Source organism: Dendronephthya gigantea, unplaced genomic scaffold (genome assembly GCF_004324835.1).
Source record: "Dendronephthya gigantea isolate DGI-Jeju-01 unplaced genomic scaffold, DenGig_1.0 000011F, whole genome shotgun sequence".
NCBI classification, from domain to species: Eukaryota; Metazoa; Cnidaria; class Anthozoa; order Malacalcyonacea; family Nephtheidae; genus Dendronephthya; species Dendronephthya gigantea.
In genome coordinates, this window is record NW_021163021.1 from 1328063 (window position 1) to 1354452 (window position 26390).

At 36.2% G+C, this 26390-nt stretch overlaps 3 protein-coding genes across 3 annotated transcripts; all 3 read right to left on the minus strand.

Moving 5' to 3' along the window:
- Positions 1-761: 761 nt before the first annotated feature.
- Positions 762-2308, minus strand: LOC114518614. The gene is made up of 5 exons (XM_028538626.1): positions 2304-2308; positions 1767-2121; positions 1435-1614; positions 1174-1360; positions 762-1009 (listed from the first exon to the last, which is right to left on the minus strand). The coding sequence occupies exons 1-5, from the start codon at positions 2306-2308 to the stop codon at positions 762-764; spliced, it is 975 nt and encodes a 324-aa protein (XP_028394427.1).
- A 9203-nt stretch (positions 2309-11511) lies between these two features.
- Positions 11512-12582, minus strand: LOC114518615 (E3 SUMO-protein ligase KIAA1586-like). Its single transcript, XM_028538627.1, has one exon. It carries the CDS (start codon positions 12580-12582, stop codon positions 11512-11514), a length of 1071 nt encoding a protein of 356 aa, XP_028394428.1.
- Positions 12583-20467: 7885 nt separating this feature from the next.
- Positions 20468-23024, minus strand: LOC114518616. The gene is made up of 5 exons (XM_028538628.1): positions 22997-23024; positions 22478-22630; positions 22198-22359; positions 21305-21851; positions 20468-20957 (listed from the first exon to the last, which is right to left on the minus strand). The coding sequence occupies exons 1-5, from the start codon at positions 23022-23024 to the stop codon at positions 20468-20470; spliced, it is 1380 nt and encodes a 459-aa protein (XP_028394429.1).
- Positions 23025-26390: the final 3366 nt, after the last annotated feature.

Genomic DNA, 26390 nt, shown 5'->3' on the forward strand with positions numbered 1-26390 from the left:
TACTGTATGTTTACATGTTAAGGAGTGATGGCATCAGCTGTAGCACAAGTATATGATAAATCGCATCATGCAAATTTACCTTCAACTTAGCATTGAATATAAGACTACTAGAGCAAGTAAGGTAACTAACCAGGATTTTTTGGTGGCACATTAATAATGGGCATGTTTTCCCTTCTTTTCTTTTTGTCAATAGCCTCGGCACGTGGCTGCTTGTCAAGCATTTTTTTCATTGGTGGTGGTGTTGAACCTTTTAACTCTTCAATTGCCTTCTTCAGTGTTTTGTTTAAGATTGCATCAATCATTGTATTATATATTTCATCTACATAATCTTCAATTCATATCAATACATAATCTTCAGATTATTATTGAAATGGATTACAGCAAGTGCATGCCTAAGATATATTCCAAAGCAAATTTTGTTATTAAATATACTTAAACTTGCAAAATCACAGCCATAATGTTAATACCTGGAAAACATTCCTTGATAGCTGTATCCAATAATTTTTGGTGAGAACTTGTTGAGCACTGAATGGAATCCCTCTAGAGCACTTGTCTGGCCAAAAGGAGATGCCTGCTTTATACCATTCATCAACTTTGTATTTGTAAGTGCAGCCACCATTTTCTCATATGCAATAGAATCTATAATGGAGATTACAAGAACATCATTCTCACACAATCGAAATTATAATTGAAAATGAATCACAGAGGGCCTATCTAGTGTATTAAAGATATAAATACAGTACTTAAAATGTTACTTACCTTCATCTAGCCACTCCGTGGTTGAATCTCATCTCCATGAGCACACTAATCAAAATGGGGTTTTTGAGATTTTTGTGCTTGTTGACAACGTGGCTGAAGAACGATGAAAACTTAGCCCAAATAACTTCATAATTTCCATCTTTAGTGGTCATGGCACTCCAAAATAGATGGTTTGCACATGGTTTAATCCACTCGTTCAAAATCTCATTTCCACTAACTTTTGCAATTTTTGTCAAAACTTTTGTGATTTCTATAACACAAGAATATACAGAACAAAATACAGGTTGTTTTCTTTCATATTCCCGTAATACCCCCACCCCTGACAGTTACGTATATATTGGTAAATGGTAATTACATATATAATAGGAAAGCGATGGAATAAAAAACTTCTATTTTTTTATTTCAACAACATACTTTTCTTTAGATGCCAAACATCAAAGTAATGTTTGATGCTGGCCAGCTTTTCCCTCATGTGTTTTTCAATTCCTGAATGTCGGTCGGAAGCAAAAGTCTTCATGAGTAAGCCAGTGCCCAGAAGATATTCCATAGCCCATACAAACCCATTGTACTCCATTGCAGGACTGCTACCCACTTTGTTTCTCTATAAATAATATAATATAATTTTCCCTGTAGAGCTGGTATCAATCTCCTAAAATTTGTACTTTAATTACATACCTGCATGATGAATGGAACTGTACAGCAAAATATTGTGTAGGCACAATACTTGACACTATGACCCATGCTGTCATGCCTTCCATCACCAGATACCATGAGATCATCTTGGTTTTTCAATTTTGAAATTAATCCCTCTTGATACTTTTTCCAATGAAGATATATCACAGGAAATAATTTTTCCCGCAATTATGATATACAAGTACTATAAAACACTGGACAACACTCCTGGAATCATGCACCTAACTACTTATTATCAACTTTCAGTATTTAAGCTAATTAGACACGATAAAATCAAATGCACATTGTCAGCTAAATATTATGAGTACACTCACATGTTGATGCTTAAAAAAAGTTGAAAGTGAGAAGCATTTCAATCCCTTATGCTGGAATACTCTCAGGAGTTTGGTGGCTGATGTGCCAGCAACAAGAATTCCAAATGAAAGTAATAAATTGCCAGCTGGAACCATTGTGCCTGTTATATATGGCTGACTGAACCATTTGCTTGTCTTGCCACACTTCGGGTTAGCACATATGGAGGTCACTTCTGCCATTGTACTATTTTCTGGAACTTCAACAAGAGGATTGTCACATTTGCAGGCATGGCAAAATTTGAAGAGAGCAAGTAACTGTGTAAAGAACACAATAAACTTTGGCTCTCTTCTTAAATTGGAATCATTGAAAAAGATTCTAAAAAATAACAGTTTATTTTAATTATATATTTCAGTCACTTGGGCATTATAGCTGGTGTGTCATATATAAGGAAAAATGTGTTGTCTGGATTGTTTTCTACTGTATTTACTGTATTATGTTTACATATTACTGTATATTCTATCAGGGTTGTGGCCTTACTTTTTATGTTGAGGATTTACCTCATCCTCTGTCTCAGTTGATTCACTTATTGATTCTTCTTCATCATATAAATCACCTGATGGAGGTATTCCAATATCTGAGCTTAATAGCTCATCAAAATCATCTGATGAAGGTATTCCAATATCTGAGCTACAATGTGCATCATCACCTGCTGTGGTTGACATGGTACTAGGATGTGCATCTTCTCCTGTGTTTTTTACAATCATAGAAAATTTGTTATATTGTTAACTATTGCAGCTGGGACACTGCATGTTACCGTATGTGCAAGTTTATACCCAGAGGGCAGAGGCTACAGTGTGTTATGTACTCGACATTCAGTGTAAAAAGATGTATATTTCATATCAGAAATCATTTATACACACATATAAATATTACGTCATTGAATAATAATTATACCTAACTAATTATTCCAAAGTCTCAACATCTCCCTCATTCAAGAAGATTTAATAAATGTCAGAAGAAATTATAAAGTTTTAAATGTTTTTTTTTCTCAATGTTTTCTCACAGTTATACTAAATATGTTCTGGATACTCAATCTGGATTCACTCCGTAACGCTGTGGCTTACGCACTCTGCGTCCATATCTCGTGATCTGGATTCCTTCTGTATTTGCGTGCTTCTCTTCTTCAACTGGTAAATGTTCTGTCTGCAGTGGTACGTGTTCTGTCTGTGGGGTATCCTCTTCTGAGTCCTCATTGAATGAGTCACACTGCCTTTCATTAGTCTTTAAAAGGTGTTGTCGATTTCGTCTGAATATTCGACCATCTTGAGTCTGTACCAGATACGATTGTGGTGCCGTATCATGTTGCTCAATGACAGTTATTTGTACCCACTTTCCTTTCCTTTGCATTCTTGCAACCTCTCCTTTGCGAAGGGGCGGTAGAACTCTTGACCCAATGTCATAGTATTTCTTTTGGATTTGCTGACTAGATCGCAATTTTTTCACAACATTTTGTTGGATTTGTGGCTGTAACAATGATGTAATGGTCGGAAGACGACTCTTCAATCTGCGACTCATAAGCAGTTGTGCTGGCGATTTATTAACGCTATCCAAAGGACTATTACTGTATTCCAGTATTGATAAATAGGGATCTTGGCCACTTTCATCAGCTTTCTTTAGTAATTTTTTTACTGTTTGGACTGTTCTTTCAACCTGTCCATTGGACTGAGGATACCCAGGGCTCGAAGTGATGTGAATGTTGATCCCATTGCTCTGGTAGTAAACTGGTGTGACATAAGACCAAAATAAATCAATATTCAACACATATAACTTACCAGAACTTCTTGCAATTTGCCTTCTGCAAACTTCCAGCTTATTTTTTGCAGACAGCCAGTCACTTTTAAGCCTCTTATTTTTTAGCAATAAAGCTTTGCAATTGCTACATTCTCCATGCTATAAAGACAAAAGTACTTATTTGCAATAGACCTTTTGTATGTTAACAACACAAGCATCTGTCATTAGTATATGGCCTTATCAGAGTATGCATGACCACTGACTGTTTCTAAACATCACTCTATGACATATGATACAATCGGTTCTATAGTCCAAAAATCTCACCACTTTTCTTTTCATGGAGGTTGAAGGTACGGTTTCCTCACCAGTTGAAACTCTTTCCACAAATGTAATCTATAATTGTAGATATTTGATGTAGATGTTTTGTAAATACACCAAACCAATAATATGTATTAAGATCTAAAATAGTCACGTTTGTTGACGTAGAAGGCTGAGGATCTTCCACAGTTGGGATTCCCTCAAGTGCTCTGTAAAAATTATTCGAAAGATTTTATATCTTAGCTTTAAATACAACCTATTAAAAGTAATCAAGTATATAAGTACAAACCAAAGCTAGAAAAATGCCCAATTAAGAATGAAATATAGAGTATACACAAGATATGACACATACCTTCCCTCAGCGTTGTAAGCGCATGGTGCATTCACTATCAAAAGATGTCGCTCAGGCAGCAGAGAAGGCACAGCAGTTACTCCAATTTCATCCCGCTTAAGCTTTGGGGTCTTGTACTTCTTTACAGTGCTGGAACCGTAATCAAAACACTCTTCCGCGAAGTGTTTAGAGCACACAACTGAGCTAGCACTTGGCAGCCATTTGTCTCTTTTCCGCCAAATAAAGTCCTCCCATTTCTTTCTTCTGGCTCTCGCAATTTGCCTGCTATCATCCCAATAAGGTATACAGTATAAAGATATACCTTTCTCCGAACTAGCTGTGTTGTTACAACCGTAGACAACACACTGTTCTGGCATTATTTTGAAAAACGCAAAGGATACTACCAGCGAAAATATATGTTTTTGTTAGGAAAGATGGCGTGCTTGCAAATTAGGTTCCTGACTCCCAGTTCCCCGAGCAACACGCCTTTTTTTAAAAAAATGCAAAAAATGCCCTGTTTGAAACCCAATATCTCGGAAACTATAGTTTTATATCAAGAAAGGATCTATACTTTATAAACTAACTTTTTACACTCTTTCCAAATCCGTAAAGATGCCACGAGTGATATAGGCACTTTAAAATTGCATGGTTTCAACATTTAACTGATTGAAGTATTTCCCTAGCAGATAGCTGCTTGTGATTGATGACCACATAGTTAGTACAAGTTGACACATTTCAATGTAACAACAGAACAACTTTTAATAGTACTTACCATTGACTGATGCAGTGAGCTTCGTCCACTGCAACTAGAACACAATGCTCAAAGAAGTATGGCGTTCTTAGCATCTTTTGCAATCGCTTTACACTTAGCATCGATTCAGGAGTAGTGTAAATATAGGCATAGTGACCTTCTTCGATCTCTCTCAACACATCCTCGTTTTGGCCATGGTACACAGCAGCAGCATTAAATCCTAAGGACTTCAAATATGCGACTTGGTCGAGCATCAGAGACACCAAAGGGCATATAACGATGGCAATGCTGGTTCCAACGACTTGTTCCTCGAGAAGGTCACTTGGAAGATTAGAGACTTCCGGTAGCTTGTGCCAGCACTAAAGAAGATATTCTTACCAAGTAAGAAGGCTTTGAGTGCCTCGACTTGCTCTCGATGAAGACTTTCCACTTGAAAAAAACAGCATACAATCCGAATAGCTTCCGAAAAGTGCTCTCCTTCAAGCAAAGATGGTTCAATGAAGGATGCCATGTTGTTTGTGAAAAAAATAAATATTCTGAAATTTTAAAGTGCTACTGCAACGAAATTTTCGACCCCTTTTTTATTGGCTCAATTTAAAGTGTTCACTTTCCTGATTTCATTTCTGAAAACAGAATCAAAATTGGCTTTCTCAAAAGATTTTTATAGCTCTCCAAAGTCGCGATTTTTGCCACTTCCTGTGCGAACTTTTGCTCCACCATATTGTGGTTTGTGACATAGAAAAGAGTACCGATTCTTAGCATGGCGTAAAAATACTAGTTCTTTGCGCGGCTAAGTCAATTTCAATGATTCGTATATGACTCTTGTTTACCAAGATCCCTTAAATAAAAGAGTATTTAAAGGAGATTCTGTGCATACATTTGATGTCTGAAGAATCGTAGCACAAGTTGAAAGCTAACAGATATATAGGCAAAGGCTGATATTATCATCAATGCGAAGATACTTCGCGCGCACATGCATTCATGATGAATTATAGTGATGTTGGCCTTGGTGTCTTAATGTGCACGGCCAGTGTCGTTTCTTGAGACATTGAAGTTCAATTTAAATCAGCAAAGATGGTGTTTCTTGAGTATTTATGTAGATAAACGGACCTGTGTTAGTGTTTCTTTGATATATTTCGATATGCGCTATTGCAAAACAGTGGCAATGTGGCATTTACAATCGTGCAGTATCATATTACTGTTTATGATTTGCGGGAATATATCGCATAGTGTGATACACCAATATTATCAGTAACAAGGACATCATATCATTGCCTTCGTCTTCGTTTATTGAAAGACTAAGCAGTTTTTTTAAGTTCTTCAAGATCGTCTTATGTAGGACTTTGTGGCATAAAGGACTTTGCGGCACAACATATACATGCTTATATATGGCATATATTACTACATTATATCCCTGTCAGACGGGCTAAGACTAATTTGAATTTTCTAACAAATCGGCGTATATTTTCAGACCCTTTACCAGACATTCCTTGAATATATGTTAGGTAACAGACTTAACTTCCATTTCAAAATGAAATGATTTGGTTCTCCGCGTCAAGCTCGAAAATTCGAAACAGACAACACACAAGCTATATATATTACCATAAGCTTCGAAACATCGGTACTCGTTATGACGTCACATCAGCAAACATGACGGCTATAAAAGTTCACATTTGATACCGAAGTTTGAGGACAAAATTAGTCAACTTCTACTTAACACACAAAAGTCATATATACATCAAATTGTTTCTAAAAGACTGAATATTTGTTTAGGCTAATAAAAATGGGGTCGAAAATTTTGTTGCAGTAGCACTTTAAATATTTGCATAATTATAAGCTAACCAATCAAAATGAGTCCCACAATTTTTGGGAAACCCACGTGACCATACAAGCTTTGTGCCGCTGATTAAGCAGACTATATATACCCCAATATATAGTCTGTGTTGCAGGCTAGCATTTGTTAGGTGTGCAGTGTAATATTATGAATGAAGAAGAGTGTGGTTGTGAGAATGTTGAAATGCTACCATATGGCATTCCAACTAATATTGACACAAAATCGACTGCTGAATGCACAGATGATGAAATGGATAGCATTTCAAGTATGGGAGAATTCCATTCGGAAGAAGCAGAGTTGGAAGAGGATAAAAGGTATTTTCACACCACAGATTAGTTACCTATGGCTCAAGCATCTAATATATTTAATATATTTTTTCTACATTTAATATATTTTTCAGGGATCCACATTAAAATTTATGCCAGGAACCAAAATATATTGTTTTCCTTTTGCAGTTGCTTTTATTTTTACGTTTTGCCACTATTGTAAACAAGATAATCCTCTGGTGAAAACCACAATAGATGGAACTATAGTAGTTGTCCAAACAAGTTGTGGAAAACTAGGCTGTGGGGGAAACAAATAAATTTGGAAAAATCAACCACCAATGCCAAAAAGCAATGTGAATGCTGGAGATTTCCTTCTAAGTCATTAATACGTTGTATATGATGATTATAGTGATGCTGCAGTACGAGAAACCAAAGTAGATCAAAACTTTGGTAAGAAAATGAGTGGTGGACTGTGTGTTATTTATTGCTGTTTGTATTTCAATGAAAGATAATAGTAATGTAAGCAAATAATAATATATAAGTTGTGTTATTGGACATATGTTTCTCCATTACCTTTTGTTTATCTGACTTTGTTAAGTTTGACTTAAGGTGGCTTGATACATTAATTGCCTTGCCAGCTAATACCCGCTCGTAGGAAATTTAAATGCCAAGCAAGACAAAGATGGCAGATTTAAAAAGCCTGGAAACCCCCGAAAGCATTACAATGCCGCTCTGCGAGAATACATTTAAAAATAGGACAGGAAAATTTTATCAGTGAAAAAAGGATAGTCAGTGTTTCATCAAGGAGGAAGTTTATATTTTAGTTTTATTGTTTAATAAAATATAGTCATGATAAATACTGATAAGGCCTGATCTAGGAGTGAACTGAATTATACTGTAAATATATGTGGTATGTGATGGATAAGTTCTAATCCAGTTTTTACCAACCAGCTCCTGTGGTTTACAGTACAAAAAAAAGATAAAATACATTCCTGTTTTCTGATTTTAAACAAACAGGCCGATGATAATATTAATATTAAATATATTAAAAGAAAAACTGATTGGGCTGGGAAGTGTATATGTTCAATGTCTGGAATGCGACCACCTGAATGAAGTTTGTACATCCTCACAACACTGATCTGGAACATGTGCACCACCTTGCATGGATGTCAACACCTGACTTTTCATGGGATGTCTTCATACTGGAATGGGCCATCCTCATGTTAACCACCTTTTTTCCACTTTGAATGTACCAACCATAAGCCATAAAACATACAAGGTTCGTGAACAAGAAGTAGGTTGAGACTGTGGCACAGGCCTATGGTACCAGATGAAAGAATGTAGTCTATGGTACCAGATGTAACAATTGCTGATTTTTTGCAGTGGTCAAGGTAAAAGGAAAAAAAACTACAGTCCATGACTTCAGAAAAAATCACACAGTCCATGACTTCAGAAAAAATCACACAGGGTCTTCAAAGTCTGTGGAAAGTTCTGTTGCCTGTGAACTGTGGAACAAAGCACCATTATCAAACACTATTAAGTACACCATATACATTGGGGATGATGACACAGCAACTGTATGCCAAATGCACGAGAAAGTACCATATGGTGTTGATGTCAGAACATCACACATGCTAAAGGATTATTGACAACTAGATTGTATAACCTAAGTCAGCAAAGCAAGTTTAAAGACTGTTCTGTACTTTCGCAAAAGGTTATCAACCATTTTGCCAAATTGCATCACTTAGAACAAAGATGATCCAGCACAGCTAAAGAAATCACTGCTACAAATAGTCCCACATGCATTTGGTGATCACACGTCAAAATGTGATGCCAAATGAATATTCACATTATATTATGCCTGGATGAAAACAACCAAGTATGCAGCTAATGTTAGTAAACTGGAATTATTGAGAACAAATAGGCAAAAAACTCTCCTGCACAAGGCCACCCTGTAAACAGTACTTCAAAAGATGATGCCTTACTAATGTTCATACAGTGCATTGAAAATATTAAAAGCCTGTGTTTTTAAACAATAAAATAATACCTGTGTTGATTGGTCATAATGCATCCGTGTTGGATGTACCAGTTCTTTAGCAATCTTTAACCCCAGGATATATCCATGCATTGAAAGAACTTGATGCCCACTTTGCAGACTTGCCAAGCAAATCTTGAAAGAACATCATCCTGCACTTTGTATGGCTTCAACTGGCAAGTTTTGCCAAGCTTTGTTTGGGAGTTTCTATTCCACCTTATTCGATGCTTCATTTCCAGCACACAACACAATGCTTTGGAAAAAGTGAAAGCTTTATTAAAGGTACTGTTCCAGTTAAAGTTACATCTCACCACAGAAAACATCATATCGGAATCCAATGTAATGTTTGTCAACAGTGCTTTGGTTCAGCTTCATTAAAATGATAGCTGCTATGTTTGACTGCAAACATTTTCTGGCAATCTGTTCAATCTAGCTGAAGGCAAAGCAATACCAATGAAAGCTATGGTAAAAAATATAGCAGCAAGTAGTATAACATATCAAAATCTCATTAATTTGTCGAGACCAACAGGAAACGAGGGACTCGTTGCTATTCTTAGCTTACCACCATCAAGTACGAAATCAGCAAAACCATGAGTAATGAGAAATCAACATATCTTGATGGATATTTGTTCATACATTTACCACTTCTGGATAGACTTTTAACTTTTAAGCCATGAATTATCTTCAGACTAACTATTTTTGCATCCCATTCAATGATTTTTAATAAAATAGTTCCAAGAATAACAAACATTGAATTCCATCTTGTTGTAAATATATTGTATTTTGCTCACACACTCAGCTAGATTGATAAATTTCGCATTCTTTTGTTGACAATTATTTGTATTATAGATAAATTTCGCATTCTTTTGTTGACAATTATTTGTATTATAGTTGTTTGAGCTGATGCTTTTAAAAAATAAATTAGCAACATCCAAATTGATGTTTGTCTAGTTTTATTTTCAAATGCAGTGCCAGAGTTAGAAAGTTTGCAAAATGCGAGGGTGAGATTAAATTTTGGGTGCATTTGTGCCAGCGATGTTTTGCAAATTTTGGAAGTGGGGGAACGCTGAACGCGTATTTCAAAATTCAATGGGCGTGGCCTATATATGGGCGTGGCCTATATATGGGCGTGGTCAACTGCCTATAATAAGTTAATAGCCAATTTAGGCATTGCCAAAATACATATAATACAAATTATACAATATCATGTTATACAAAGAGTAAATTCAAACTAATTAACTTGTTAAGACTATGTTCTATATCAGTGATATTTATGTCTAAAATGTCTAAAGTAATTGCCAAAGTCGTTGTTTTGCGGCTGTCTGCTGCTGACTTTCAGCATCTTCCCCTAACTTTCGCTTTCTTACTCTTTCATCATTGGCTGAATGATGTTTTCGCAGCCAGGATTTAGTATATTTTTCTGGATTCCAAGCATTAATCGAAGGACCAACAAGTTTAATAAACATTAAATTTGATATTCGTTCAACAAGTAGGCGATTTCTTAATGACGTACAAACCAAGTTCATTTGACTAAACCCACGTTCGCATTCTGCCGATGAGACCGGGATACAGGAGCAACATCTCAATAGAGGCTGGAGATTGTCAGGAACTCGTCTCCCTTGACTATCAACATAGTCTTGGAACGCAGGCACTGTTGAACTTCTTGGAAGGGAAAAACCGATCGCACAATGATCGTACCTCTTCCTCACCATAATTTAGATCAAGATCCTGTGGCCAATAAGTTGGGTAGAGAACGCAAATCTGATCAAGAAGCTTCTGATAGGCAGCACTTTCGCGAACAGTTCCGGAGGCACATGTGGCAAACAGACGATCTTTCATTGCATCTAGCAATTTGTCTATTAATGCATTAGCATCAATATTGACATGTCTACGATTGGAAACTAGTGGTACAGTGCCAAATTTTCCTTCCTTGACCACATCCTTGGCCATCATCAACTTTGTTCCAGTCTTGCGCTTCAATGTTTTGATGCTTCTCATGGACCGCTTGATACATCTGTCGGCTTTGACGATGTTCATTGAACGGTGTTGCATGGCCTCGGAGAGCTCAGAAAGCTCAAAAAGAACATCACACATGAGTGCCAAGTCCAACAAGAATTCCTCCGACTGGATTCGCTTGTTTAACCCCTCGTACATTGTTGAATTCTTTCCTTTTTCAGCTGCTTTGTCTTTGAAGTGTTTGCAGAGTGCTTCGTAGTTGTTCCAAACTGCCAAAACCGTCCTGTGACTACTCGCAACCCATCTCGTACTTAGTATACTCCTTACCGATCTTTAGAAGCTGGACATCTAGACTTTTAGCAACTTCTTGTAGTTCGCGCACATTTTTGGGCGATTGGCTGTAAATTGAATACAGTCTTTCAACAAAAATCTTAAAATGGTTTATTCCCATCAATTCTGAAATCGCATCGTCAACTGCAAGTTCTAGGCGATGATTCTAAAAAGGTGCCAGGTGATGAGATTTGGAAAATCATTCATAAGTAGCTCCATGACTCCCGACTTCTTTCCAGTCAAGACACTAGCTCCGTCTGTTGTAAATGCAACAAAATGTTCTTGCAAGTAATCCATGTCAAACCCATGCCGTTTTAAACAAGCAAGTAGTGCTGTATGAACCTCTTTTGCACTTTGACCACTTGTCAACTCCACCAAGTCCAGAAACAAGAATTGTGCTTCTCCTGACCTTTCGAGTTGAGCTTTTAAGTAAATTATCAGTGTTGAAATACCAGACACAGTAGTAGACTCGTCAATCAGAATGGACACTTTCCCTTTGTTTTCTTTGATGGTCTTGCAAATCGTGGAACGCATCTCATATGCAATATGGTCAATTATAGCAGTTGCAGAAGATCGTGAATGCAGCCCAGTCCCCATATCGAGCCCATTATGAATTTGCAAGTCAACTAACCCTTCTATATCGTTTAACGGTCGATCATTCTTTGCTATATAATAGCTCGTGCGAAAAACTCTTTTTGTTGTATCTAACCATTCAGTATTCATGACGTCCATATGCGCAGGCATGATGTTCTTCTTCTGCTGATTCACCATCTCTTCTGCTCGTTTATGTGCATCGTTGTTTAAATGTTTGTAAATTTTTTTACGGAGTGAAGTTGACCTAGCTTCTTGCGAATTCCCGTAATATGTCACGCTTGTTGCTTGCCATTCTGTACTCGGGTAACAGCCTTGTGTTCTGTGCGGACCAAGATCTTTTGCTGAAATATAGAAACTGCACACAAGTTTTCTATTCTTACACTGTAGCCATGGGTAGAGTTGTTGTTTTTCGTTCCACATTTTATCCGTCCAGATCGTTGGCTTGTCAATCACATCAGCCGCTGTCGATGGACCTGCAGCTTCGTCAATTTCGTTGGTTTCGACATGTGCGCTATGTTCACCTGCATTTTCCGGTTGGGGTTCTGCTTGTTCTGGTACTTTCTCGTTTTCTGCAACTAAAACTTCAGCTGACTTTTTAAAAAATCCAGTGATTGTAGGTTGTTTGGACATTTCCTTACCAACTTATAAAACCTAATATTCTATTTCTTAAGTGTTTTTAGCACAAGGACAATAATATCTTTTGATATTATTTTATTCCTTAGAAATTTGTTGATACTTGATACCGTTCTACAGAGATGTCACTCTTGAGAGTGTTTAGTGAGACTATATTATTACTAAATTTTATTTCCTAACAGAATTATACAGTGTTCGTCAGTTTCAGGCATTTCCTTGCGCGCCTACCGGAAACCACATAATGTGCGCAAAACATTAGCGTGACTGCGTGACTAGGCACTACATGTTCTTCGAAGGTTCTAGATACTAACAAATTTGAATAAGCGGATCTATATATATTTTTTACTATATGTTGAGAAATTACAATAATCGATCATGCATTAATGTTCTATATTTTTATCATGAGTTCTATACTTTTATAAATCTTGTTTGGGGGAACGCCGTTCCCCCATGTGTAATTTTTGCAAGGGGAACGCCATTCCCCTTGTCAAAATAGTGGGGGAATGTCATTCCCCCACGTTCCCCCTGCAAAACATCGCTGATTTGTGCATGGGCAGTTACTGTGTAACTGTGTACCATGTACTAATACTGTGTAGGTAGTATGATTTTTTCTCCTCCCCCATGATACCCCCAGGGTTTCATGGCACATACTAGCCTGCATCCTCCTCGGGTTTCATGGCACATACTAGCCTGCCTCCTCAACATACAACAAAAAAAACAACTAAAAATCAGTTCTCAATAAAACAAAACCATTTCCTGCTACCAATTGTAACGTGCTAGGCAAAACCCTAGTCACTTAATGATGACTTTATTAACATTTCACACAGCCTTATATACACATGTAGTCATGTACAACTATTTACAATTCAAATTTATTCACTAGCATTACAGCACTATGTGCTCATCATAGTATAAAGTGTTAAGAAGTGAGTCACTGAGTCTTTATTGTGCATGTAATGATCACACTCTTATGAGTACAAAGTTCATTCATATATCAACTTGTAATTGGTTAGATTGATTAGGTTGTTATTTGATATTCTTTTGCATGCTTATATACATGTGGTCACAATAGTATTTTATGTTTTATCTTTTACTGATCTGGTTATCAGGTTATACTTTATGAATAAATCATGATTGAACTTATCATGTTCATTAGTTACCTGATCATTGCCAGTCTTGCCAGCTTCACATTACCAATTGCTGTGATCTCACCTCAGTCACTGAGATATCAATGCAACATAAAATGCACTGTACCCTGGGGCAATCAGATGATGAACATGGTAGATCCTAGGAAGCATTAAATGACATCCACATAAAACCTACATGTCTAATATTGGTCTCGTAAGAGTTTTAAAAGGGGCAACCCATATTGCCTATTTTGTTTCACCAAAAGCCAATGTATTATAAAGTAAAAAAATCATGCAAAAATAAATGAAAATGAACCTCTGCAGCTGTATTGAAACTCTGCAGCTCTGAAACTCTGCAGCTGTATTGATCTTCAGAGATTTTTGCAACGGTCGAATGTAAATTATAGCTTGGCCAATGCCCGATGACTCTTAAAAAAGGAACAGTGTATCCTGAAGAAGTTCTTTATTAATCACACCACTGGGAAGAAACTCAAAACCTCCGCCACTTTTCATTTTTGGATAAACTGTCTCGATTTTAACCATGAGTGCCGAAGCATCATCATAACGCCCAATTGTTTTTGTTTTCCTTCCTAGTCCAGCATCTTGTAGAGAAAGTTTATCTCTTCTTGAAGGTTGGGTATTCTGAACATGACTTGCTAGACAGAAAAACTTGTGGGTCCAAGTATCGTTAACAACAAATGAATGCAGAGTTCTTAAATTATTCTTTCTGGGCTTGCTTGGCGGAGCAGTCAATGCCCTACACCTTTGTTGGGTGAAAGAAGAAGTGGGGTGGTTGTTGTATGGAGCAAAAAGTTGCCTAAAATTTGAAAGTGCTTGACCAGCAGCAACAGGTGTCAGCAACAGGTGCTTGATGTGTTCGGCTGGGAGGTTGTCTCACCAGTATCTCTAGCATTTTCAAATAAACTTCGACTATCAGGAGGTTGCCCAATATTACTATTAGGTGAAAGAGGTGACTCTGCTTAACGTAGCAATGAAACAATGGCACTTAAACAATGGCACTTAAATCACGAGTCAATTCCTGCATAGAGTTATCGCTTTCCGTCATGCTGAAAAATAGGTGTAAATTATAATTCCGCGTGAAAATAATTTATGCAAATTATTCAGCGTAACTAATTATCAATGTTTCACAATTTAAAGTAGAACGATTTAGTGTTTCACAATTTAATGTTGCACAATCTCTCTATTCACAATTTTAATGCATCACAATTTGATGTTGTATGATTTAGCTCTTCACAGTTTATTGTTTTCAAATTTACGACTTTCACCATATAGGGCACCACAATTGCAGAGTAACCTTGGGTAACTTTGCACTTTTCTTTTAAATTTAACACAAATATTGCAGCATGCCATTGCATTTCATTAAAGTGCTACTGCAACGAAATTTTCGACCCCATTTTTATTAGCCTAAAAAATATTCAGTCTTTTAGAAACAATATGATGTACATATGACTTTTGTGTGTTAGGTAGAAGTTGACTAATTTTGCCCTCAAACCTCGGTATCAAATGCGAACTTTTATAGCCGCCATGTTTGCTGATGTGACGTCAGAACGAGTACCAATGTTTCGAAGCTTATGGTAATATATATAGCTTGTGTGTTGTCCGCTTCGACTTTTCGAGCTTGACGCAGAGAACCAAATCATTTTATTTTGAAATGGAAGTTAATTCTGTTACCTAACATATATTCAATGAATGCCTGGTAAAGGGTCTGGAAATATACGCCGATTTGTTAGAAAATTCAAATTAGTCTTAGCCGGTCTGACAGCGATATAATGTAGTAATGTATGCCATATATATATAAGCATGTATATGTTGTGCCGCAAATTTCTTTATGCCACAAAGTCCTACATAAGACTATCTTGAAGAACTTAAAAAAACTGCTTAGTCTTTCAATAAACGAAGACGAAGGCAATGATATGATGTCCTTGTTACTGATAATAATGGTGTATGCTATGCGATATATTCCCACAAACCATAAACAGTAATATGATACTGCACTATTGTAAATGCCACATTGCCACTGTTTTGCAATAGCGCCTATCGAAATATATTAAACACACACTAACACAGGTCAGTTTACCTACATAAATACTCAATGCCACTGTTTTGCAATAGCGCGTATCGAAATATATCAAACACACACTAACACAGGTCCGTTTACCTACAAAAATACCTTCCTGATTTAAATTGAACTTCAATGTCTTAAGAAATGACACTGGCCGTGCTTAAGACACCAAGGCCAACATCACTATAATTCATCATTGATGCATGTGCGCGGGAAGTATCTTTGCATTTATGATAAAATCAGCCTTTGCCTATATATCTGTTAGCTTTCAACTTGTGCTACGATTCTTCAGACATCAAATGTATGCACAGAATCTTCTTTCAATACTCTTTTATTTCAATATTTTCTTTGACTTTGGCAATCCATCTTTTCGTTAGGAACATATGTATAGGTATTTAATAATTTTGATGAATACTGGCTTAGTCGGGACTGTAAGAAACACAGTTTCTTCGTCGATGAGGCTACTTAACACTAGTATTTTTACACCATGCTAAGAATCGGTACTCTTTTCTACGTCACAAACTACAATATGGCGGAGCAAAAGTTCGCACAGGAAGCGGCAAAAATTGCGACTTTGGAGAGCTATAAAAATCTTTTGATAAAGCCAATTTTGATTCTGTTTTCAGAAATAAAATCAGGAAAGTGAGCACTTTAAATTGAACCAATAAAAAAGAGGTCGAAAATTTCGTTGCAGTAGCACTTTAATACTGTAAGAGTAAGTATTCTCCTGCAAATGTGTACCCCTGTCAGGCTAACTTCCATTGGATGCACCATACAGAGGTCTCTCATTGTTGTTTTCATTTTGGTTCTCATCAAGACAATCGACAGCTTCACTATGTTCTCTCTTAACATGTTTTTTAAAAGAATTCCATTCGACTTTCCACAAATTGTACAGTGTACAAGAAAGTTCGGTCAGTTTCATGCTTTTTCAGCAGGTGGTGTGCGACACAGACCGCAAAGCATATCGGGTCAAATAAAAAAAATTCATTAGAACGCATTTGATCGTTGACACGAACACATGACAAGACAAAATAGATACCGGTATGGGTATTTCTGGGCTTTTACTGATTTTAACATCAAAGAAAATTCATCTTCGAGAGTTTTATGGGAAAGTCGCTGCGGTTGATATTCACTGCTGGCTTCACAAATCTATCAGTATTCACTGTGAAGACATTGCGCTTAAAAGAGGAGATTTAACCAGGTAAATAATCCGTTATAAATGTAAATTTATGTAAATTGAGTATGAAATGCCATCCTCGATAAATGTATGTTTTGATTTTCAACTTGCAGATGTATCAACTCCTGTTTATTATTTGTAAATATATTGAATGACCATAATATAACGCCACTACTCGTGTTCGACGGAAGAAAATTTCCTCTGAAAGTTGTAAATACAGAAAGAGAAAGGTAAAAATCACAGTACATTATGTGGAAATACGACTTGTGACCTGGAGACTAGGTTTTATATACTCTATATTGTATACCTAATTTATCGAATATATTTTAGAGTTCGCAACGAAAATCTTCGTATCGGACTAGAGCTATGGAACAGAGGTTTACACAATGAAGCCAGGAAGCATTTTAAGATGGGTGTTTCTGTTGGGCAAGATTTGATATCTGGGCTTATTAATGTAAGTTCAGGAGAGCATTTTTGTTCAGGAGGGCCAGGGGGAATTTCGAAGTTTTCTAGTGCAGAGATTTTTTAAGCGGTTCTTGTATGAATACCTGGCATGAATACCTGTCACCATTGAAGTATACCTGCTATAATTATTTAATACCTGACATTTATACACAGCATTAATACCTGGCATGACAAGAAACTTCTATGAAATGTTGAAATCTCACTCCAATATATTAATTGACTATTAACTGGACCATAGCTGTTTAAATCTGTCATTTATGACACACCCTTGAGCATACTCTAAACATTTACTCATTCATTTGTTATAATCTGTTTCATTTTATTATTTAAGGAGTGTCGAAGGAGAAAAATTACCTATATCATTGCCCCCTTTGAAGCTGATGCTCAGATCACCTTCATGCTGCAAAATGGTTATGCTGATTTTGCATGTAGTGAAGATTCAGATTTGCTTGTGTATGGCTGTAGTGAGGTAGAAGTGAATTTAACATGATAACTTTTTAGGACATTGTAACATGTATGAAAGTAGCAATTTTATTTTTTGCTTAATATTGCTACATGCATGGCAACCTTGCTCTTTCTTTATAGGATATTTAATTGTTTTAGTACTTAGTACTCAGATCAATCCTAATGAAGACACAAGATTGTTGGAATATTGGGCTGTTAAATATAACTAAACTGTTTAAATATTGCAAACCAGAGTACTGTGTACAGTGTGAAGTTTATGATATGTATACCAGCTAGTATAAATAATGTCAGTGGTAATGATATATTTTTTCCATTTTTGTTGCTAGGTGATATATAAAATTTCCTCTGATGGTACTGGTACGTTAATCACATCAGAGGATCTTGGGCCATCAATGAACTTCAAGTATTGCCCATTTTCTCTGGAAAGATTTCAGGAAATGTGCATTTTAAGTGGCTGTGATTACTTAAAGTCCCTCCCAGGCATTGGAATTCAGAGATCCAGAAAGGCAATTAGTCAATATGGATTTGTGGTATTGATTGGATAATAGATAACCTATCTATGGTAACTGGTATTAAATCACTGAAAGTACCAGATGATTATAAAGACAGTGTCCATCTTTGTATGAATATTTTCAAACATCATCCAGTGTTTGATCCACAGGAGAAAGTTATCAAACCTCTTCATTTATCTAAAGGCATTAAAGATATTGCAGATACATGCATGCCCAGGTAAGGGTTTGTCATTGTAGTTACCATAATAACCAGCCTAGCTCAAACATAGTATTTTAAGTAACCTGAACCAACTAACAATACACATAATAATACTAATAATACCTAGACTAATAAAACTGTAATAATACTGTATAACCTATATATGTATCTTCTTACAGATTGGAAAACTGTGATGCAATTCAAATTGCAATTGGGAATGTGTGTCCAGAGACTCTTCAAAAACTGAACAATTACCCAGTTCCACATGTACAGTATAATTATATTTTTACACTTTATTTTACTGCCACATTCAAAGTACCTCAGTATAATAATGACATAGCTAACTCAAAATCATTTGTCTTGTGAGGTACGATTATTGACAAATTTAACTACAGTAATTTTTGTAATCACACCACGGGTTGATTACCTACTAATTGTACCTCATTGTTTATGTGCATGCTTGTAAAAGGTTAATTTGAACTTATGCAAACAAATAAAACATCCTATTCTCAGTAACAATATTACTAATTCTCCCTCTGCTTTCAGGTACATTTAATCACTAATCAACCTGAATGCCATAATATCATTTATAAAAGTTCATTTTAAGTTTTGACTTTCTAGGGCTGTTTGGTTAAACAGCAGTACACAGCTGAAGTAACTAATTTGGTTACAAAAGAAAATGCTGGAAACAGGGGTAATTATTAATAAGTAATTATTGTATGATTTTTATTAATAATTTATTAAATAATGTAACAGTAAGAAAAATTGTGTACTAGAGTTGTCAAACTGTTCATTGCAGTATAATTGCTTTACTCCTAGATACTACTGTAGACAGTGGACAAGGACACAACCAACTTCTATTAAATGGAAAGTTGGTTAAAGTTTTGAAAGCTAGTGAACACCTGATGTGGACAGTCCCTTGCTTCCCAGTTCTTACAATCAACTTCATCATTGCTGAAATTGATGTAAATGGTGAGTCTTTTTTGGCACTTTTTAAAGAAGAAGATGTTACAAAATTGAGATCTCTTCCAACCACCATTGATTGTTTGTCCACCTGCAACATAATGGTAAATGATGTTACATACAAAGTGATATGGGAGTGGTCTACAGTGTTAGCTGACAATGAAGATTCTTTTGATTTCCTAACATCTCTCTCAAGTTTGCATAATGCAAATTCTCATCAGTTGCACCACGAGGTGGACATATTGCAAACCCATGCCGCAGTCGTACAGGACCATGATAACGAGGAAGACATTGAACATGAACTTCCTTTTAAAGTCATGGGTGCTACTGGAAATCAACAAAGACAAAATTACCTCGAGCATGCCTTTGAGAAGATGTATGGTGATGAACAAGCAAATGTTGATGTGTGTATAAAGGCTGACCCTACTAATGCGTACGACGCCAATGCAATTTGTGTTCAAATTAATTATGGACAGGGTTGGAAATTAGTTGGTTTCCTATTGAAAGATCTTACACAGTTTGTTCACCCAGTGATGCAGTTGCACAATATTGTAAAAGTAACAATCGCTTACATTCGATTTCGAACACATTGGGCAACACCTGGCTTTTACATGAAGATTAAAATTAAACGTAAAGGTGTCTGGCCACAGGAAGTTGTAAGAGCAAGCCAGAGGGTGCATAAGGTACACTTAATATACGGCATCGGCCATTTACTTATTGCGAGGAACGGGTTTCTTAAGATTTATTGTCAATTTGCACGCTCATTAATAAAAGCCACCTTTATTTATGAAATTTCTTAAGAAGTTTGTGTCATAAATGTTTCGCTTAAATTTCAAAAGTGCACACTCAGAATCAGATTTGGTACATATTTTAAAGATCTAAGGTACACTGCTATAAAGTTATACTTGGCAGCATATCAGGGGCCTTGTGAAACTTTGCCCGTACTGTCAGGGTGTTCTTTTGTGGCAAGTGTGCTCTGTTGTGGACAAACAGACCAGGATCTGATCTTCTTGATATTTGGATCTTGTCTAGCCTCTCAATACCACTAGAAGAAGGTTTGAAACTAGGTAAGGGATCAGTTTGGTAGCGCTCTTTGTATTGCGTCCAATAGTAGAATGGGAGGTCAGGATCCATTCTCTTCTTAAACTCGTTCTGCACTTTTGGGAGCTGATCAATGAATGTCTTGTGGTCGAAAACTGGGCCAAGAAGGTCATGTAATGTTGATACCAATCCCTCAACATCATCTGTGGAACCCGCTCTCGGGTGCTCCGGCGGAAGTTGTCTTTCTACATACTCTTGTCGTCTTAACTCCTGACTTTCTATGTTGGCAATAAGCCCAACAATCAGTTCCCTTGATAGGCCTCTTATACCCTTTATCGGCCTAAATAGAACCAAATTACAGTTCGAATTAAAAAAAAATATTAAAACTCCAGATATTACTTGGTTGATATTACCTTAGCTACTGAAAATAAAATCTTGTTCTTGACTATCCAGTCACGAAAGTATTCTAGGGCAAATGCCCTTTGTCAAGAATTTACAAAAACGAATGCCTTTTCTTGAGGTGTACAATAATTTTAATAATTATACAGTTTTTAATAGGCTGCCCTGTTATCTACATACATGTATTAGTTAAACTGTTTCAGAAGAGCACTTTAAGCATTCCAGATGTAATATTTTCAAGGGACAACATCTGTCAATATTAAGGCTATATGAAAAACTAATATTTACCTATTTATGTCAATAGTGCTGTAGTCTTTGATGTAACGATGCCATGGCATCCAATCATCGAGAATCCAATGCAACATGTTCATATTTGCTTCTTTCCTGAATTCCTCCGTCAATCCTCTTCCATCAGATGCTTTATGCCAATCATGAACAAGCTTTACGAATTCATATTCTTTTTGATGGCCATTTTCTTTCATGAACTTGATGACACCTACAGAAAAAATCTTCTCGCAGTCAGGGACAGATTGTTTATTGACCCCAGTAAGTGCTGTCTTCGTAAGGCCACTTTTTGGATCGTGCAATGCATCAACAAAACACTTCAAATTGATGCCAGGTATTGATCCAACTCTCAAACAGTTTGTTAGTCTCTTGAGCACGTGGTTGTGATCTTCCCTTTCATGGAAGAATTCTTCGATTTCTTCGTCGTACTCTGGGATGTACAGATGAGTACTGAAATCTCTTCCATTGTCCTTGCTAGTAGCCACTTTACTCTTGAAGAGGTACATTGCCATTAGAGACTTTAAGCAGTCATTTGCTGTTTCCGTTTTACCTTTGGAGTAAAAAGTAAAGAACACACTTGAATTATGGTACTGAAAGATAGAATAATAAGAGAAAACAGTAGCTGTGGAAACTTTGAGATCCTTGGTAAGTAAATGGTTTGCATCATCCAGTTTCATCCTTTCCAATTATTGGCTAAGACAGGGTTTCTTTTAGGAGGGGCCTTGCCCCCTTAAAAACCTGCAGTAAGTTTGAGCTTCACATGAAATTGTTATTTTTGTGGTTTGCTGCCAGAAAGATAAATATAGTTTCCATGTTTGCAATATGCACTAATGGCTCATGATACAAGTTCCTGAACCATTCATACGAAAACTACAAAGATAAATTATTTACAGTACCTACAACCCAGGGGTATGGATCATGGTGATGTGGGAAGTGTGTCCGCCTAAGAATGTGAACGGCACTTTCAAATGATGCTTCGGAAATAGCCATGTAATGGAATAGCCACTGCACATCCTCCACTGGAACAGCAGGATGAACCTTCTGTGGCAAAATAACACCTGCAATTAAAAAAAAGCATTAATTCTTGTCTGACAGAGGTTCCAGAAATATTTCAAAACTGTAACATAAACGTTATTATTGTTGATATTAGCGACATTGCTTCATATTTAATTGTACCTTCTCTCTCAACTGGCGTCAAATACTCCAGTATCGTCTTCACAGATATTGACTGTGCCTCAGATTTTGACTCCATTATCAACTTAATGATGCTAATTGCATCATGATCACCTGTGGTTCGCAGGGAATTAAATTCGCCATCTGTTACAAAGCCTATAACAGCCAAAGACAAAATTAGTATTGAATGTTTAGCAATTTCTGTTTGGGGAAGTTTTGTTTTCAGCAGTCACAAAGCACATTATGTTTTGGCACAACACTTCATCTAAACAATGCATTTAGACAAATGCATTGCTTGAGACAGAAAGTGTCATTAGGTTAGGCCAACCATTTCATGTTTTCATGCTGACACTGCTGATTTGATTAATGCAGAAGGGTAGTTACATACACTGAATACTTTACAGTATATACGCCATATTTTGAAGCCTGACAAGATTTCAGTTACGGCTCTTCCTACATAAAATGCCAAATGGCAACACCCTTTGGGAAGTGATTGCTTTCAAGACTATATTAAATCCTTACCAACTGGTGTCATGCTAAGCTTCTTCATTTCTGTCACCAGTTCATCTTTTAGCTGGCCAAGCTTTTTATCTGTCAATCCCTTGACGGAAAAAATCTGACTGGTATGGCGTAAGGCTTCTCATTCCTTTTCTCATCAGATAACATGAAAGCAAACACATGACTTGCAGCAGTTCGTTGCTTACCAAACACACCTTTACAATATTCAGTCAATTTACTTTTCATGGAACTTAAGTGCTTTGCAACATTATCACTTGCATTCGTACATGAGTCGTCCAATTTGCTCAGGAGTTCGCGAGTGTCAGTAACAAATGTTCTATTTTGCTCTAGAATTGTCTCAAAACCAACTACATCCCAGGCCAATCCAAAAAGAATGTTTTCCGAGACACGTGCTTGAGCCCGTTTTGTCTCATACTGTTTTTTCTGCTCCTGATAGGAAGTTTTTAAATTTGTATCATCTTCAAACAACAAATCTAAAAGCTTCCGTAACTTTTCCTTTAGTTCCTCAGGCTTTTTGACATTAAGGCTGTTAACAAAAGCAAGCCGCTCACGATACTGTTCTTCCAACTTTTGCAGTTTTCCATCACACAAATCACAGTCTCCTGACCATTCTCTCCTCACGCTTTCACGCAGACCTTCGCGAATATCAAAGGCATCTCCTTTAATCCACCATCTGCCATCCGGGATTTTTTTCTTGGCCATCTTCAATGATTCAATCTGGCAAGAGAAATGAGACATTCGTAGTATCAGTTGTATTTGCATACAATATTAATAGTATAATTACATTACGCAAACAAACAATACTACACTTGAATAGCAGTATCTTTAGAGAATCCAGTATTTTGGATTTTCCTCTGCAAGGTGCGCACAGAAAGACCAGCAACATTCACACGAGCCTAAAAATTACATGTTCTATTTGTAAACGATGTTACTAGTAATAATGCATATGTTAATAGCCAACTTCAAGCATGCCATTTCGTCAATACTGTAAGAATGACAAAGACATTCTAAAAACCTCATAACATGTATTAATAATTAATAATACAGTAGGTTCCTGTACTATACACTAGAGCACACGATTGCAGTTAGTAGTTATCAGTGTGTGTTTATCAAATATATAATCTATGATATTAATCAAACCAATTGTTCTACTCTAATTGTGCAAAGCATTGCTGCAACTGTTAATTATAATTTCATTCTATCTTTGTTGCTCAAAGGGTTAGAAGATGCAACACTTGAGTTTCAATAAAACCAGATTATATATATTATAGTAGACAGTAAGATATGAAAAATACACAGTAATATTTTCCATATCCTCACTAATGAAGATATCGATCAAAATGGCAATGCTTTTGTAAAATGTTCGAACGTGATGATAACGTTTCATGATATAAAGGTATTCCTCTAGTTTTTTTTCAGTGAAAAGAAATCTTTTTAAATTATCATTTTGATATGTTTTCATTTTGAATTTGAATAATTTTAATTTTCGTACTTGCAAAAAACAGTGGTTTAAAGATATGACTTTTATCTTCTCGTGGTAAAAACAATAGACTCTGGTTCTGTACTGTATATAAATAAAATCTGGCTTTATTTCTCAAAATAGTCTATGAATGTCTTTTAACCTCCACTTAGCCAATCTTACAAAAAATCATATGAGCAACTTGTTATTGATTTAGTAAGCTGAGATCTGTAAACATTCTAAGAAGTACTTTGAGTCAACTTTACTTCTCAAATTTACCAAATGAATTCATAAACAGTTTCCCCAATGCTTCTATAATCTATTGGCACAACTAACTAGATAAAAACAAAAGTAATGAAATGTAAGATAACTTACTTTAATTGGGTCTTTCTTAACAAGAACCCTCTGTTCTGAACTACAATTCTTTGATATTCTAGGGTCTGCAAGATTTGAACTTGTCATGTCAGCCATTTGCAAATCTTCAGCATCATCACATGTTATGCCAGACCAAAGAGTTGAGACAAAGTTTGATGTCTCTGCAGGGTTTAACGAACATGTTTCAGCTTCATCATCTGATGACATATTACATGCAGCATCCATATTATTGATGTTGCATGAATCATATTGAACAGCTTGCTGTGTGTTACAGGAAGAATAACTTTGATAATTTCCAACTGTCTCGCTAAAAGCTTGTTGCACAATGTTACTTATGTCACCTGTAAGCTTGGTTGCAGCTTCATCTGGCTTCCCCATGCAGGTTACATCACATGGTTGATCGGAATAAAATTCATCTGCCTTTGAATCTTTTGTTGACCACATTGGGCCATTGTATAGAGCTGCCCATTTATGTCCAAAGTGTGTGAACATTGTAGAAAGCCACTCTGAATAATGATCTTCTGTCCTAAGACCATTAGCATCCTCACAAGCAAAAAACATGATGTTATGACTCAGTAAGCCATAAGGCATTCTATGCAGTGGGAGTCTGCATTTTCCATTACTATCTAATGCTAAACATTTTGCCAAATTGTACACAATGTTGTGTTTTTGGTTCTCATAAAGATTACCCATGGCTGAAATTGAAATGTGGAGAAAATCTTTAGGAACAAATGACTGAGGGATGTTTTCATCTATTAGGAATTGGTTATATAAACATGTTGTGAGCTGTGCTCTTTGGACTTTTGTGAGGTCAGAAAACATTTCACAAATCAACTTCATTGCTTGTCCTCTTGAGTTCACATTTGAATGCTTTTCGGTGAAGGGACTATGTTTAAATACTGGTGAAAAGTTTGCTGATGAGTGATAATACTGTGAGGCAGAAATCGGAGTGGATGTATTCGTGTCTTCTGTAGGTATTCTGAGTGGGACATCATTGTCAAAGTATTGGATGTTGAAATGTTCCTCTGCTTCATCAATAGTTTTGAATTTCTGCTTGAAGAATTTAAAAATCTTGGATCGACAAGCGGTTTCTAAAAAAAAAGTTTTATTTTAGTTGAACTACACTGTACTTCCAATTAACAGTAAGGGGCTTATTCAAACAATGAGCAGCACATGGCAAGGTTGTATAAATACACCAAACCTTTTCAAACACATGCTAATTACTATTACCAACACCAGCTACTTTCAACACTATCCACTGTTAAGAAGACAATTGATCATCCAGACTATTTGAGATTGTCATGAGAAAAACATTTTAGAATGGAATTAAATTATATTTAATACTAGAAAATACAGTAAAAATGTCAATCAAAATGTTATCATGTTCACGAATGAGAGCATCCAGGTGTCCGAATTTAGACCTGTTTTGCATTAACATTAAATTTGATTCATGAATAATAATGTATATAACGACTTATAGGAACACATTCTACCTGATCTTGATGGTAAACCAGTTGATTCTGCAATAGCAGCAGCACATTTTCCCCAAAATATCTTTATGTG